Raw genomic sequence first — 16800 nt, 5'->3', positions numbered from 1 at the left:
TTTAGTGATATTATATGGTACCTGAAAGTCGGAAGGGTGTGGGCACGGGTGTGGTGAGCGCCAGTGTCTCTGAGGGAAGCCACGCAGCTGCAGAAGGACGCAAGCTCCGCTCATGTCTACGGTAAGAGCCGACTTCTTACCACAATTTTCTCACCGAAACCTGCCGGTTGATATGTGGTCAGGAACCAAGTTCGCTTGACCGCTCTGTTCCGTAGTAAAGCTTCACCTTCGGGAATTTTAAACAAGGAAACACCGGCTGTGTTTGTGTTGCTAAAGGTAGCTGCAACACACCGCTTCCCACCTCCATCTTTCTACTTTGACTTCTCCATTATTAATTGAACAAATTGCAAAAGATTCAGCAACACAGATGTCCAGAATACTGTGTAATTATGCGATTAAAGCCGACTTCTTATAGCTTAGATCGGGTAGGAAAAAAATGTCCGCTACAACCGGTGACGTCAAACGCACGCGTCATCATACGTGTCATCATATCGCGACCTTTTCAATAGGATACGTCGCGCGAAATTTAAAATTGCAATTTAGTAAACTAAAAAGGCTGTATTGGCATGTGTTGTAATGTTAATATTTCATCATTGATATATAAACTATCAGACTGCGTGGTCGGTAGTAGTGGGTTTCAGTAGGCCTTTAAGAGTCATGTTTGATCATCTCACGGCTGGGACCCAGGCTTTTCACCGTCTCTTTGTTAGCTCGCTAACCGGACTGCCTTGGCTTTGCTTCTACACTGGAAATGAGACTTATCTCAACAAATGTTTTTTTTTCCTAAAGCAATCATGACAACCATTGTTGTGGCAGTTAGTTACGACACATGTTTCCGACACGTTTTGAACTTGTTAAAGAAAACAACACGACTTTAGGACAGAGTCTTGTATTCAGCCATATAAAAAAGTGATTCAAAGGCCAGCAAGAACCACAACGCATTACATTTCCACGTCACACTTGCCAGCTCTATTGTGCAGGTACAGTGTACAAAGCCAGGTACTAGCTGTTGCTTGTTTGGCTTGATCCATCGCAGGATGTATCCATTCCTGCATTAAGCCTAACCTGACAGCTGGTAAGGTGAAAGTAAAAACTGATGCTTTGTTGCACACACACGCACACTCACACATTTCGATATTGTTTGTACTGCATGTGAAGGACTGCACAGTGAGTATCATTATCCGGATATCAGATTCAGATACGTCTGTCCACTCCTCCTTGATTCCTAGCTCCTTCATTAGGAGCCGAGGGTAGAAATGGCGTCAATGAGTCTTGCTGCAGCTCCGTGCTCATCAAAGCTGAGGCCGCCAGTGGCTAATTGGCTGCTACAACACACTCCCCTCCCTTTCTGCTTGTCACGTCTTGACAAGCACAGCAGGAGAAGACCGGATAAAACACCCTCCGCCGCCCTTGATTGGCTCCTTTTTCCATATGGCTAAACCACTTCTGCTGTCAGTGCTGCTTTAAGAAAAGCAGACATCGATTTTCAGCTCCGTTCCCCCGCCCGCTTCCCCTCCCGTTCTGCAAAGAAGCACACGAGCTGCAGGTGAAATTCTAGGTTTTGCCGTGAAGGCGTGGACTTGGAGGAACGGTGGTGTGATAGCGCAAACACTGTGCATGGTTGCACATGGCACGTTTCACACACACTAGTGGAGCAATGCTAATGTTTGACAGAGTGTGTAACCGCCAGGGAATGGCAGCAGATGGTGATTCAAACTGCTTATAAATGCCAGCATATTACAACTCTATTTTTCATTCAACATACTGTGGACTAGTGGCTAACAGGTCGGCCTCACGGGTTTAAATCTGTGTCTGAGCATCTCTGCATGGGGTGTTCTCCTCCAGTGCCCCAAAAACATGCAGAGACTCTAAATTGGTTATTGGTGGGCATACCGTATTTTCGTACTATAAGGCACACTTCAAATCCTTTCATTTACTCAAAAATCGACAGTGCGGCCTATAACCCGGTGCGTCTAATGTACGCAATAATTCTGGTTGTGCTCACCGACTTCGACGCAATTTTATTTGGTACGTGGTGTAACGATAAGTGTTCCACACATAACAGGTATGTGCGGACTGCAAGTTGACACCTGTTCAATAAATGATGCTGGCAAGTACCCGTAAGCAAGCAACACCAAATTTTCAATGTTTCATTGAGAATACAGAACATTACACATGGCGCTCAAAAACCTGTCAGAATATTTTAGTACGACTTTGGTAAGCTACAAAGCCGCACCACTTGATGAAACGCAGAGCACTACGGCTACCGTAGTAAGACGTACTGTGCTTCAAGACACGGATATTATCATGGTGTGTGTGTAGAAAGACTCCGAAATGACACCTATTAGCAGACATATTATCCGGTTGTTTTGTTTTGCAGTATTATGCAAAACCAACTTTTCTTACCTACCTACCTGTTTATGTGTATTTGGGATCTGGGTAAGTCCCGAAAATTTGCGCCCGTCCGACCATTGTAGTCCGCGCCCCAGTCAATAAGCTCATTCTTGTTGTGGGGCATTCATCTTCCGCTGTTGCCATTTCTAATATAAAGTAGCATACACCTCTGACTTGTATCTGTCAGTAGACTCGCTATGGCAGCGCTAAAAACTACAACAAAGGCGACGGGAAAAAGACGCAGTCGAAGTGGAGCCACGTAAATAAGACCCCCGCACAAAACGGCGCATCCTAAAGTGAGGGTCAGAAAGATGATATGTAAAACGTAATCTATGCAATATTTTGACCGAAGAACCAGCTTTACATGTTATGTAGACCACAAGGAAGTGTTTAAAAAAAAAAAAAAAAACATACGATGACCCCTTTAATGCGCCTTATAATCCGGGCTGCCCTATGTTCCAATAAAAACTATAATCGGTCGTCTGTCCAGACCATATTTCATCATTCGTTACTAATCTGTTCCAAAAGGTCAAAATCATACAAAAAGCAAAGTGTTTTCTCCCATAAGAAGTCACGTAAACCCAAGTAATCTTTTCCAGAGACCTATAAATATGAACACAAAAAACATTTTACAGAAAACTAAAAAAAAGCACTTAAGAGCGCACAGACAAGGTCCTACGTCCGATTTGTATAAATGTCCTGAGTCCAGATGGTGATCCGGATCAGGCCCGAAATGTAATCACTTGTTCCTTATCCCATGTTTGACATTAAACGGGCACATTCATAATAACATAAAATATATACATGTTTTGCTCATTTTTAACATAACGAGGCATATTCATTTCGCAGACCCATCATAATGTTTGCAATTTCTAACAACAATCGTACTCCTAATGTGAGACAACGAAGACTGCTTTGGGCCAAATGATGATAAAGAACCTTATATTTTTTTACCCTGAATATAAAGAGGATGATCCACAAGTTTTAGAAGATGTGTGCTAAACATATCCAGCTTCAGTGAAACACTAAGCATCATGTAACATTATTGCCAAGTGCTGAACAAGATATTCAAACTACGAACATAATAAAACCAGGGTATCTCCTGCATGTAATTGATCGTGGCGCTGCGCCACAACAAATTAGAATCCACCACAACTTAACAATGAGGATATTTTTCAATAAAAACCAATTCAAGTAATGAATACATTGCATGACTTTAAATGAAGAAGACAAGAAGTCACCTGCTATACAGCAATCTGTGTACTTATTGGAAAATTGCGTGCGACACATAACCGCAACAATTTAAAATTCACATAACATGGTGACCGGCTGGGGGATAGTCTGGCCTGCTGCTTCTAATACCCTATCACGACAGGCATTTGGCAACATATTTGAGCTTGGGTTTCATCAGCTGATCTCACTCAGACACTTTCTCCCTGCGGAAAGAAAATTCCACATTGCTGCAAATGCCCCAGGATGCAATAATAACAGTCCTAACTAACGTCATAGAACATTGCTCATAAACCAGAAAGTTTCCTAATGGCTGATAACAAATGATAAGACTAACAACATTTGTTTACCTTCTGAGTTGTTATGGATATTTTCTACCACCCCAGATGTTGTCATCTTGCTACTAATCACACGTTTTTTTGTGTTTCGGCTTGTTGTGTATGTCGACTTATGTTGCTTATTAATGACAAGATGTGAACCTGCACCGGGAATTCAGGTCCAGGTATGTGTCTTGTACAGGGCTGGGAAATAAAACAATATCGATATATATATTCTGTGTGGAGTTTGCATGTTCTCCCGGTGAATGCGTGGGGTCCCTCCGGGTACTCCGGCTTCCTCCCACTTCCAAAGACATGCACCTGGGGATAGGTTGATTGGCAACACTAAATTGTGAGTGTGAATGTTGTCTGTCTATCTGTGTTGGCCTTGCAATGAGGTGGCAACTTGTCCAGGGTGTGCACCGCCTTCCGCCTGATTGTAGCTGAGATAGGCGCCAGCGCCCCCCGCAATCCCAAAAGGGAATAAGCGGTAGCAAATGGATGGATGGATATTTAAATAGACAAAAATATGTTCAATAAGTATGTTCAATAAAATGTTCAAAAAACAAATGTTCTTCCTTATCGAAAGAAACCGGGAATTGTAAAGCACTCGCTCTCTGGTAACCGAGCAACGCAGGAAGGGATCACCGATAGGAGGGAGTGACACGCTAACAGCCAATCAGGTGACACTATCAACTTGCAAGATTGGTTGTGTCATCTTGTTGTCTCGCGGTTAATTCTTTGCATGGATAAAAATTAGTGCTGCAGAAAGCAAATCAAATGTGGCTAAAATGTGAAAAGTCAGCTAAACAATGTGGCATTTTGAAGTTTTTAAAAGGGGCTGTAGTCAGACCAATGTGGTCAGTAAATGATGCAAGGTCCTTGTCCCCCACAAAGACCACTGATACAACAACACCTTAGCCGCGCTCACCCTTTAGAGCAGAGATGTCCAAAGTTGGGCGAAACTAATTTGGTCGAGGGACAAAAGCCGACTGCATGTAAAGTAACTATATATATATGTATGTGCGTGTGTGTATACATATTATATTAATATAATGGATACCTGGGGATAGGTTGATTGGCAACACTAAATTGGCCCTAGTGTGTGAATGTGAGTGTGAATGTTGTCTGTCTATCTTTGTTGGCCCTGCGATATGGTGGCGACTTGTCCAGGGTGTACCCCGCCTTCCGCCCGATTGTAGCTGAGATAGGCGGCAGTGCCCCCCGTGACCCCAAAAGGGAATAAGCGGTAGAAATGGATGGGATAATGGATACATAATTAATCATTAATATAATTGGATATTAAGAAAATGGGAAAGTTGAACTCCTGCCCTGTTTACTTCCATTACAACCGCTTAAAGTTTTGTAATCAAAAAGAAATATCAAGCAGCTAAAATACGCCAAACATAGATAAGTATGGAGATAGTGTTTTTCATTTTTCCCATCCTCCTTTGTGGCAAAAAAGACACACTTCTTGCAAGAAGCAATATAACTGGTTAAAGGTTTAACATGTAGAAAATGGATGGATGGATGTTACACATCAGTCAGAGCAAGCTGACATGCTAATCGCCTACTTGAAAAAAAAAACACAAGAAATAGGTGCTCAGTAAAGTTTCGGAAGTGTAGATGGAAGCACGTTACAGAAGAAAGTAGCAATTTTTTATGGAAAATTAATAAGTAGATTCATAAGAGTCCAGAGAGAGGATGATAACTACAGAAGCAACAGAGCACCAGAGGTGTTTTTTAGAGGTGGGCAGATCGATACCATGCTTAATATCGATTGTAGCGATATCAAGCACGGTATTACTTTATGACTGATGCTGGACGGATTAAATTGATGTTTTTATTTCCACAAAGTCAATATTGTGTCGCTCTGGTGGATGTTTACAAATTCAGGGAGTAGATCCCTGGACAGACGGAGGACTTTGAGGGCAAAAGGGATTTTGCTACAGCGGATACGATAGTTCTCGCTGTTGTGTAGTTATTGTGTGCCATTATGACTGAAAACGATAACTGAGGTACGACCCCTAAATAAATGTCCATGTCTGCCAAAAGGAAAAGACTCACTGAAAGCGGCGATGGCCAGGATGATCGTCACCCCGATGGACGCCCAGGACACCCACAGAGCCTTTTTGCGGTAGCTTTGTGCTTCGTGTGGTTTCAGGCGCATGCTGCTCTCCAGGAGACCTGCAGGTGAGAACACAGGACACAGTAAACCACTGGAGGACTAACATGTGGTAATGTATTGCTTAGTCCACTTTACTCTAGTTCAGTGGTTCTTAACCAGGGTTCGATCGAACCCTAAGGGTTCGGTGAGTCGACCTCAGGGGTTCGGCGGAGATCAAAACACACCCGACTCTTCGTGTAAATACAAACTTCTCCCTGTTGGCATATTACAGAGATACGGCAACAGCTGACTGATTTGCAGGTGTGTAATTTGTTGTGAGTTTATGCACTGTCTTGGTTTTGTTGTTCGGACAAGTTGATGTTCATGCACGGTTGATTTTGTGCACCAGTAAAAAAAATATAGTAACACTTTAGTTTGGGGAACATATTCACCATTAATTAGTTGCTTATTAACATGCAAATTAGTAACATATTGGTTCTTAATTAATGCCTTATTCGGCACGGCCTTATTATAACCCGAACCCTCTAACCCTGACCCTAACCCTAACCGAAACACTAACATATTCTATTACTTAGAATATGTTCCCTTAGTGCCCAAATAACTCTAAATTAAGTCTTTGATACTTAGAATATGTTCCCCTATACTAAAGTGTTACCAAAAACATACAACTTTGTCTTGAATTTAAAACTTAAACATTTTATTTTTCACTAAAGAAGGGTTCGGGGAATGCGCATATGAAACTGGTGGGGTTTGGTAACTCCAACAAGGTTAAGAACCACTGCTCTAGTTTAATCCAATATAGCAGTGATTCTCAAAGTGTGGTACGTGCTCCATCGAAGAATCACTTCATTAAAGTACTGTGCTTTATTTTCCTGTATTCAAACTCTCTGGCCAAAAATGATAAAATATACTTGTTAAATAAAATATCTGCCTTGTTTTTAATGAATACATGGGCCTACTATGGTACTGTATTTTAATGTTCATCATTATACTGTTATTTATTTATTTGGAGATTGTTTTTTAAGGGGCTACTCAAAGAAAACAGGGTACTTTGCGACCCCAAGAGGGACAAGCAATAAAAAAAATGGATGGATGGATGGATGCAATATAGTAATGCTGCCTGAAGCTAAGCCAATCAGTGGCCAAGATACTGAAAATGGTGCTCTGATTGGTTCTGTCTCATCAAGTGGCCGATACTACTGAAGTATTGATATTTTCAGTAATTTTGCAAATGCTATGCTTAAAAATGCTTAATATTAAGGGCGGCATGGCGTAGTGGGTAGAGCGGCCGTGCCAGAAACCTGAGGGTTGCAGGTTCGCTTCCCACCAATTGACATCCAAATTGCTGCCGTTGTGTCCTTGGGCAGGACACTTCACCCTTGCCCCCGGTGCCGCTCACACTGGTGAATGAATGATTGGTGGTGGTCGGAGGGGCCGTAGGCGCAAACTGGCAGCCACGCTTCCGTCAGTCTACCCCAGGGCAGCTGTGGCTACAGATGTAGCTTACCACCACCAGGTGTGAATGATTGATGGGTTCCCACTTCTCTGTGAGCGCTTTGAGTATCTAACAATAGAAAAGCGCGATATAAAGCTAATCCATTATTATTATTATTATTATAATACCAAGTTATATGACTGTAAGATTTATGGCTGTGGAATTAGGGAGGAAATGTCAAGTTAGCTAAAAAGTTAGCTAAAAAGTTAGCGCTATAAGTTTAGCATGCTGAATGTAGCATGCTAACAGTTAACAAGTGTCACATACCAAGTTACATGTCTCCAGGGTAAACTTCAGCAAAAATAGCTCAAAAAGCTAGCACGTTAATATTAGTTAATGTAGTTAATGTAAACATGAATACAGTTAGCATGTTTCAAATACCAAGTTATATGACAGTTAGGTGTATGGGTGCGGAATTAGGCAAAAAAGTGTAAAATTAGCAAAAAAAAGTTAGCCCTTTGATATTCGCTTGCTAGCTTGCTAACGTTAGCCCGCCAACCGTTAACTTGTGTCACATTACAAGGTATAAGACTCTAAGGTGTATGGCTGGGGAATTACACAAAAAAGTGTAATATTAGCGGGAAACAATCTAATGCTAAAGTTAGCCCAGTGTTTTCCAACCTTTTTTGAGGCAAGGCACATTTTTTGCTTTGAAAAATCCGGAAGGGACACCACCAGCAGAAATCATTAAAAAACAAAACTCAGTTGACAGTAAAGAGTCGTCGTCGCAATTGTTGAATATGGCCCGAATGCGCAGCTGAGATAGGCTCCAGCGACCCCAAAAAGGGACAAGCGGTAGAAAATGGATGGATGGGATGGACTTTAAACCATAACCAAGCATGCATCAATATAGCTCTTGTCTCAAAGTAGGTGTACTGTCTCAAAGTAGGTGTACCATCACCCTCAGACTTATTTGGAGTTTTTTGCTGTTTTCCTGTGTGTAGTGTTTTAGTTCTTGTCTTGTGCACCTATTTTTGTGGCTTTTTCTCTTTTTTTTATATTTTCCTCTAGCAGTTTCATTTCTTCCTTTGAGCGATATTTCCCATCTACTTTGTTTTAACAATCAGAAATGTTTCAGTTGTTTTTATACTTCTTTGTGGGGGAATTGTTGACTGTCATGTCATATTTGGATGTACGTTGTGAACGCCGTCTTTGATCCACAGTAAGTCTTTGCTGTCGTCCAGCATTCTGTTTTTGTTTACGTTGAAGCCAGTTGAGTTTTAGTTCCGTTCTGCATAGCCTTCCCTAAAATTCAATGCCTTTCCTTAGGGTCACTCACCTTTTGTTTATTTTTGGTTTAAGCATTAGATCCCTTTTTACCTGCACCCTGCCTCCCGCTGTTTCCGACATCTACAAAGCTATTACCTACCGGCTGCCACCTACTGCTATGGAACAATATTAAACGGTTACTCTGCCGAGCTCTAGACAGCACCGACACTCAACAACAACACATCATATGCAGACTATAATTACTGGTTTGCAAAAAATATTTTAACCCAAATAGGTGAAACTACACTGCAAAAAGTCAGTGTTCAAAAACAAGAAAAAAAATACAAAAATTAGGGGGTATTTTATTTGAACTAAGGAACATTATCTGCCAATAGAAGAAAAAAATTTGGCTTGTCAAGACTTTCCAAAACAAGTAAAATTAGCTAACCTCAATGAACCCAAAAATGCCTTAAAATAAGTACATTCTCACTAAAACAAGTGCACTTTTATTTGTAGGAAAAAAGAAACCTTTTTGATCAATATGTTGGAAAATATTCTTAAATTAAGTAAATGCTAGTGCCATTATCTTGACATACTGATATGCGCTCTACATCAGGATTTTTTTTAATGCTTGAAGTAAGAAATTGTTACTTTAAAAAAGTAGTTTTATACTTGTGACAGTTGATATATATATATATATATATATATATATATATATATATATATATATATATATATATATATATATATATATATATATAAGGACTACGTTTCGGGGAAAAAAAACTTGAAACATGTCCAACCTCACCTTGAACGAATTTGGTAGAATGGCCCACATAAATACTATCCACAAAACTAATACCCACATAACTAATATCCACATAACTTTTAACACATACGTATTGCCCAGATAAGTAATATCCACATAACTAATACCCACATAACTAATAACCACATAACTAATATCTACATAACTAATACCCACATAATTAATACCCACACAAATACCCACATAATTAATACCCACATAACTAATATCGACATAACTAATACCCACATAACAAATACCCACATAACTGATATACACACAACTAATATCCACATAACTAATACCCACATAACTAGGACCCACATAACTAATACCCACATAACTCTAAAGGTTTGTAATATACACATAACTAATATCCACATAACTTGTAAGACATAACTAATACCCACATAACTAATATCCACATAACTAACATCCAAATAACTATACCCAAACACCTAATATCCACATAACTTTTAACACATAACTAATATCCACATAACACACACCCACATAAATAATACCTGCATAACTAATATCCACCTAACTAATACCCACATAACTAATATACACAAAACGAATACCCACATAACTAATATCCACATAACTAATACCCACATAATTAATGCCCACATAACTAATACCCACGTAACTAATACCCACATAATTCCGGGGCGGAATAGCTCGGTTGGTAGAGCGGCCGTGCAACTTGAGGGTTGCAGGTTTGATTCCCGCTTCCGCCATCCTTGTCACTGCCGTTGTGTCCTTGGGCAAGACACTTTACCCACCTGCTCCCAGTGCCACCCACACTGGTTTAAATGTAACTTAAATATTGGGTTTCACTATGTAAAGCGCTTTGAGTCACTAGAGAAAAGCGCTATATAAATATAATTCACTTCACTTCAATTAATACCCATATAACTAATATAAAAATAACTAATACCCACACAATTAATGCCCACATAACTAATACCCACATAATTAATGCCCACATACTTAATGCCCACATAACTAATACCCACAAAACTAATATTCACATAACTAATACCCACATAACTAAAACCCACAAAACTAAAACCCACAAAACTAATACCCACATAACTAATACCCACATAACTAATACCCACATAACTAATATCCACATAACTAATACCCACATAATTAATACCCACATAACTAATACCAGGCATGTGATTTGATCACAATGAAAAAGACTGAAAAAATTTCCAGGGGTCTGGGGGACGAATGCCCCCAGCCAAGTCCAGGCTGGGCTCCTGGTTTTTCACCAATTTAACATGCTAAAATTAGCAAAGACTGCACCATTTGAAGAAAATATTTTAGTGTTTAAAGACATGAAAACATCATTAATAGAACATACATACCCCAATTATCCTAATGAATCACTGTATATGGTTCAGTCCCAACAGTATTTAGTCACTAATATTTACATCTTGTGTTCATTTCACATCCACAGGTGTCACATTGATCAGTGTTATTATCTACAGTTTATTTACAGTATTACCACATTACTTCAGTTCACTTCACACATTTACTTGCTCGGAGAGCCCTAACATGAGCTTTCCTTGCAAATTTCTGAGCAGCCTGCATTTTCCTTTTGGTCTCTGCTTTTGTAGCTTTTATTCTGGATTTCACTGCCAACTTCTGCCTCTTGGACTCTCTCTCCACTTCTATCTGCTCTAGATCATCCCTGTACCTCTTGCTTGAGGTTCTGATCTTGAAACACAGTTTTCCGTTGACAGGGTCCATGACAATGTCTTTCTTTGAGAAATGTTGAACTGATGATTTATTCTTAGCTCTTAGGCCATACTTTACCTAATTGCCTACAAGTTTAGTTATAAATATAACAAAATACCAAATGTAAACATTTCATTCTTTTCGTCAAAATAGGATATCAATTTATGAAAATAATTAAACATGTTTAGTATTGTTTACTCATATTTGAAAATAGGAAATAATAATAATGTGAGGACACTGACATATTGCATGAAAAAAGTGTGAAAGTTTTTACCTTCAAGATTGTTACACCACTGACAATATTGTTTCAAGAGACTACATAAGAACTTAACGTGACAAAATAGTGTTGTATGCAAATTTTTTTCAAATAAATTGTTAACTGGAATCTATATTGCGACTCTTTGAATTTCTGTAATTTCATAATATATTTTCACGTGGCTTTTTATTTTTAGAAAAACCCATTTATATTTTGCAAAGCAATAATCGGTTAATATTTCAAACAAACATGAGTATTTCGCAAGCAAATATTTTTTAGCTTACCTCATTATTAACTACCCTTTCTGCAACTGAAGTGGGTTGTTTGGGTGGATCTTTCCTCTCGATGTCTATGGCAGTTGTCGATGTAAACAAAGGATGAAGTCCGTAAGGTTTGCTCACTTTCGGTTGACATGCTAAAGTACCAGCTAGTGAAAAGTTTGTTTTCCTTGCTTCAAGTTGTTTCATATGTTTTGGGCGTTTCGCATGACACTGTGTGCACAAATATTTTCTGAGACGATGGTTTTTCAAATAAAATCGCCGAACAAAGTCGTAACTTCCTTCTTCCCAACAGTATCAGTGATTTCCCGTTCCATCCAGTCCCATCGAAACTTATTTTTGACATGTTTATCAATTTCTTTTACTCGTGAAGCGTCCTTTATCCCGAAAAACGACATCGTTTACATTTGGAAAATGGCGGTAGTAACATCATCATTCATAACAGATGTCCTGATTGGTCATAAGGAACATATCGACCAATCAACTACGGCGTAATATAAGTTACGTCTCGATTACAAAAGATAAATCGGCAAGTAAACGAATCTTGACTCAGGGTCGGGAAATAAAAATGGAAAAACAGAAGATTTTTTTTTTCCCCCCGGGATTAAAAAATTCCGACTTTAGACGGAAAAATCACAGGCTTGTAATACCCACATAACTAAAACCCACATAATTTATACCCAAATAACTTATATCCACATAATTAATATACACACAACTAATACCCACATAATTTATACCAACATAACTAATATCCACATAACTAATATTCACATAACTAACATCCACATAACTAATATACACACACAACTAATATCCACATAACTAATATACACACAACTAATATCCACATAACTAATATCCACATAACTACTACCCATATAACTAATATCCACATAATTTATACCCATATAACTAATACCCACATACCTAATACCCACATACCTAATACCCACATACCTAATACCCACATACCTAATATCCACATAACTAATACGCACATAACTAATATATACACACAACTAATATCCACATAACTAATACCCACATAATTAATACCCACTTAACTTATATCCACATAACTAATACCCACATAACTAATATCCACATAACTAATATATACACACAACTAATACCCACGTAACTAAACCCACATAATTTATACACACATAACTAATATCCATATAACTAATACCCACATAACTAATATCCACATAACTAATACCCACATAATTAATACCCACATAAATAATATCCACATAACTAATACCCACATAACTAATACCCACATAACTAATATCCACATAGCAAATACCCACATAACTAATATTCACATAAGTAATACCCACATAACTAATACCCATAAAACTAGGGCTCACATAACTAATACCCACATAACTAATATCCACAAAACTAATACCCACATAACTAATACCTAGATAACTAGGACCCACATAACTAATACCCACATAACTAATACCCAACAAAACTAATATCCACATAACTAATACCCACATGACTAGGACCCACATAACTAATACCCACATAACTAATATCCACATAACTAATATCCACAAAACTAATACCCACATAACTAATACCCACATAACTAATACCTACATAACTAGGACCCACATAACTAATACCCACATAACTAATACCCAACAAAACTAATATCCACATAACTAATATCCACATGACTAGGACCCACATGACTAGGACCCACATAACTAATACCCACATAACTAATATCCACATAACTAATACCCACATAACTAATATCCACATAACAAATCCCCACATAACTAACACCCACATAACTAATATCCACAGAACTAGGACCCACATAACTAATATCCACATAACTAATATCCACATGACAAATATCCACATAACTAATACCCACATAACTAATATCCACATAACAAATACCCACATAACAAATACCCACATAACTAATATCCACATAACTAGGACCCACATAACTAATATCCACATAACTAATATCCACATGACAAATATCCACATAACTAATACCCACATAACTAATATCCACATAACTTATATCCACATAACTATTACCCACATAACTAATATCCACATGACAAATACCCACATAACTAATACCCACACAACTAATATCCACATAACTAATATCCACATAACTAATACCCACATAACTAATACCCACATAACTAATACCCACATAACTAATATCCACATAACTAATATCCACAAAACTAATACCCACATAACCAATACCTACATAACTAGGACCCACATAACTAATATCCACATGACTAGGACCCACATGACTAGGACCCAAATAACTAATATCCACAGAACTAGGACCCACATAACTAATATCCACATAACTAGGACCCACATAACTAATATCCACATAACTAATATCCACATAACTAATACCCACATAACTAATATCCACATAACTAGGACCCACATAACTAATATCCACATACCTAATATCCACATAACTAATACCCACATAACTAATATCCACATAACTTATATCCACATAACTATTACCCACATAACTAATATCCACATGACAAATACCCACATAACTAATACCCACACAACTAATATCCACATAACTAATATCCACATAACTAATACCCACATAACTAATACCCACATAACTAATATCCACATAACTAATATCCACAAAACTAATACCCACATAACCAATACCTACATAACTAGGACCCACATAACTAATATCCACATGACTAGGACCCACATGACTAGGACCCAAATAACTAATATCCACAGAACTAATATCCACATAACTAATATCCACATGACAAATATCCACATAACTAATACCCACATAACTAATATCCACATAACAAATACCCACATAACAAATACCCACATAACTAATATCCACATAACTAGGACCCACATAACTAATATCCACATAACTAATATCCACATGACAAATATCCACATAACTAATACCCACATAACTAATATCCACATAACTTATATCCACATAACTATTACCCACATAACTAATATCCACATGACAAATACCCACATAACTAATACCCACACAACTAATATCCACATAACTAATACCCACATAACTAATACCCACATAACTAATACCCACATAACTAATATCCACATAACTAATATCCACAAAACTAATACCCACATAACCAATACCTACATAACTAGGACCCATATAACTAATATCCACATGACTAGGACCCACATGACTAGGACCCAAATAACTAATATCCACAGAACTAGGACCCACATAACTAATATCCACATAACTAGGACCCACATAACTAATATCCACATAACTAATATCCACATAACTAATACCCACATAACTAATATCCACATAACTAGGACCCACATAACTAATATCCACATAACTAATATCCACATAACTAATACCCACATAACTAATACCCACATAACTAGGACCCACATAACAAATATCCACATAACTTTTACGGCGGTTTAATAACAAAATGGCGTAAGTGGTCCCCTGATGTGTGTCTGTGGGGAAAGTTAAGACGGTCTTAATTAGTCAATGACATGTGACGTGTTAATTAAATAGCTCAACAGTACAGTTAGTAGAGAATTAATGAAATATCGCCATAGACTCCCAATATGAACATTTCTCTACCTGCGTCCTCGATGCTGTCAGTGATCTTCATCTCCTGCTCCATCTTCAACAATTCTTCCGGATTCCCGCAACTTGGCGGAGGATGTTCTTCCTGCTCTCCCCGGGGGTGTTTCTGCTCGCACTGGCCGTTTGTCGCCGGGGGCTGGTCCGCTGTGGTCAGCTGCGGGGCGGAAGGTGTGTCGGGCGGTTCGGAGTCCGTCATGTCGGCGTCGTTTTGTTTTCGCGGCTCCTATGAGGAACTCCAAGTATGTGACGGCCGAGTGAGACGTGCGGACGGCGGCAGACCATCGAGGGTGGAGGGGGAGGGGCTGTGGAGGCTCCCGCTCTTACCTCCGAACACCAATTTACTTTTTCAAATATCATTTTTATATTAAATACACATTTATAATATATCTATTTACTTTGACCCAATACATTGTAGTGTAGTTTGGAAATGACATTAATAATTATATTATTGTATTCACGTTAGCGTTTAAGATAGAACCTAGCGATTAGTGCTCTAATTCAAGGCCTACTGAAACCCACTACTACCCACCAGCAGTCTGATAGTTTATATATCAATGATGAAATATTAACATTGCAACACATGCCAATACGGCCTTTTTAGTTTACTCAATTGCACTTTTTAACAAGAAACTCCCGGGAAATATTAGCGCTGCACACACACACACAGCTAAAAGTCGTCTGCTTTAATCGCATAATTACACAGTATTTTGGACATCTGTGTCGCTGAATCTTCTGCAATTTGTTCAATTAATAATGGAGAAGTCAAAGTAGAAAGATGGAGTTGGGAAGCTTTAGCCTTTAGCCACACAAACACACAGTGATTCCTTGTTTAAAATTCCCAGAGGTGAAACTTTACTATGGATCAGAGCGGTCAAGCGAACATGGATCCCGACCAAATGTCAACCAGCAGTTTCGGTGAGAAAATTGTGGTAAAAAGTCGCCACTTACCGGAGATCAGCTGAGCTTGTGCCGTCCGTACAGCTGCCGTCAACTTCCATCAGACACTGGCCTCAAGACACCCTTGGATACATCCTTCCGACTATCAGGTACTATAACACTCACTAAAACACTAACAACACAATAGAAAGATAAGGGATTTCCCAGAATTATCCGAGTAAATGTGCTAAAAACATCGGAATCCGTCCCAATGCAATCGCGTTTTTTTTTTTTTTCCCCAGTCCGTCGCTATCAATATCCTCAAACACAAATCTTTCATCCTTGCTCAAATTAATGGGGAAATTGTCGTTTTCTCGGTCC

The 16800-nt window shown here is 38.7% G+C and overlaps 1 protein-coding gene across 1 annotated transcript in view; it reads right to left on the bottom strand.

The window, feature by feature from the left end:
- Positions 1–15830, bottom strand: part of LOC133544086 (transmembrane protein 163a) — a 38490-nt gene extending 22660 nt beyond the window's left edge. Inside the window, exons 1-2 of the mRNA XM_061889133.1 lie at positions 15538–15830; positions 6009–6128 (exon numbers count right to left, since the gene is read on the bottom strand). Coding sequence (XP_061745117.1) covers positions 6009–6128; positions 15538–15739 — 322 coding nt within the window. The 5' untranslated portion in view covers positions 15740–15830. The remainder of the gene's footprint in view (positions 1–6008; positions 6129–15537) is intronic.
- Positions 15831–16800: the final 970 nt, after the last annotated feature.

This window comes from Nerophis ophidion, linkage group LG27, assembly GCF_033978795.1.
Source record: "Nerophis ophidion isolate RoL-2023_Sa linkage group LG27, RoL_Noph_v1.0, whole genome shotgun sequence".
In the NCBI taxonomy this organism is placed as follows: domain Eukaryota; kingdom Metazoa; phylum Chordata; class Actinopteri; order Syngnathiformes; family Syngnathidae; genus Nerophis; species Nerophis ophidion.
Note: the sequence above shows the minus strand (reverse complement) of the source record. Positions and strands in the feature narration are given on the sequence as shown.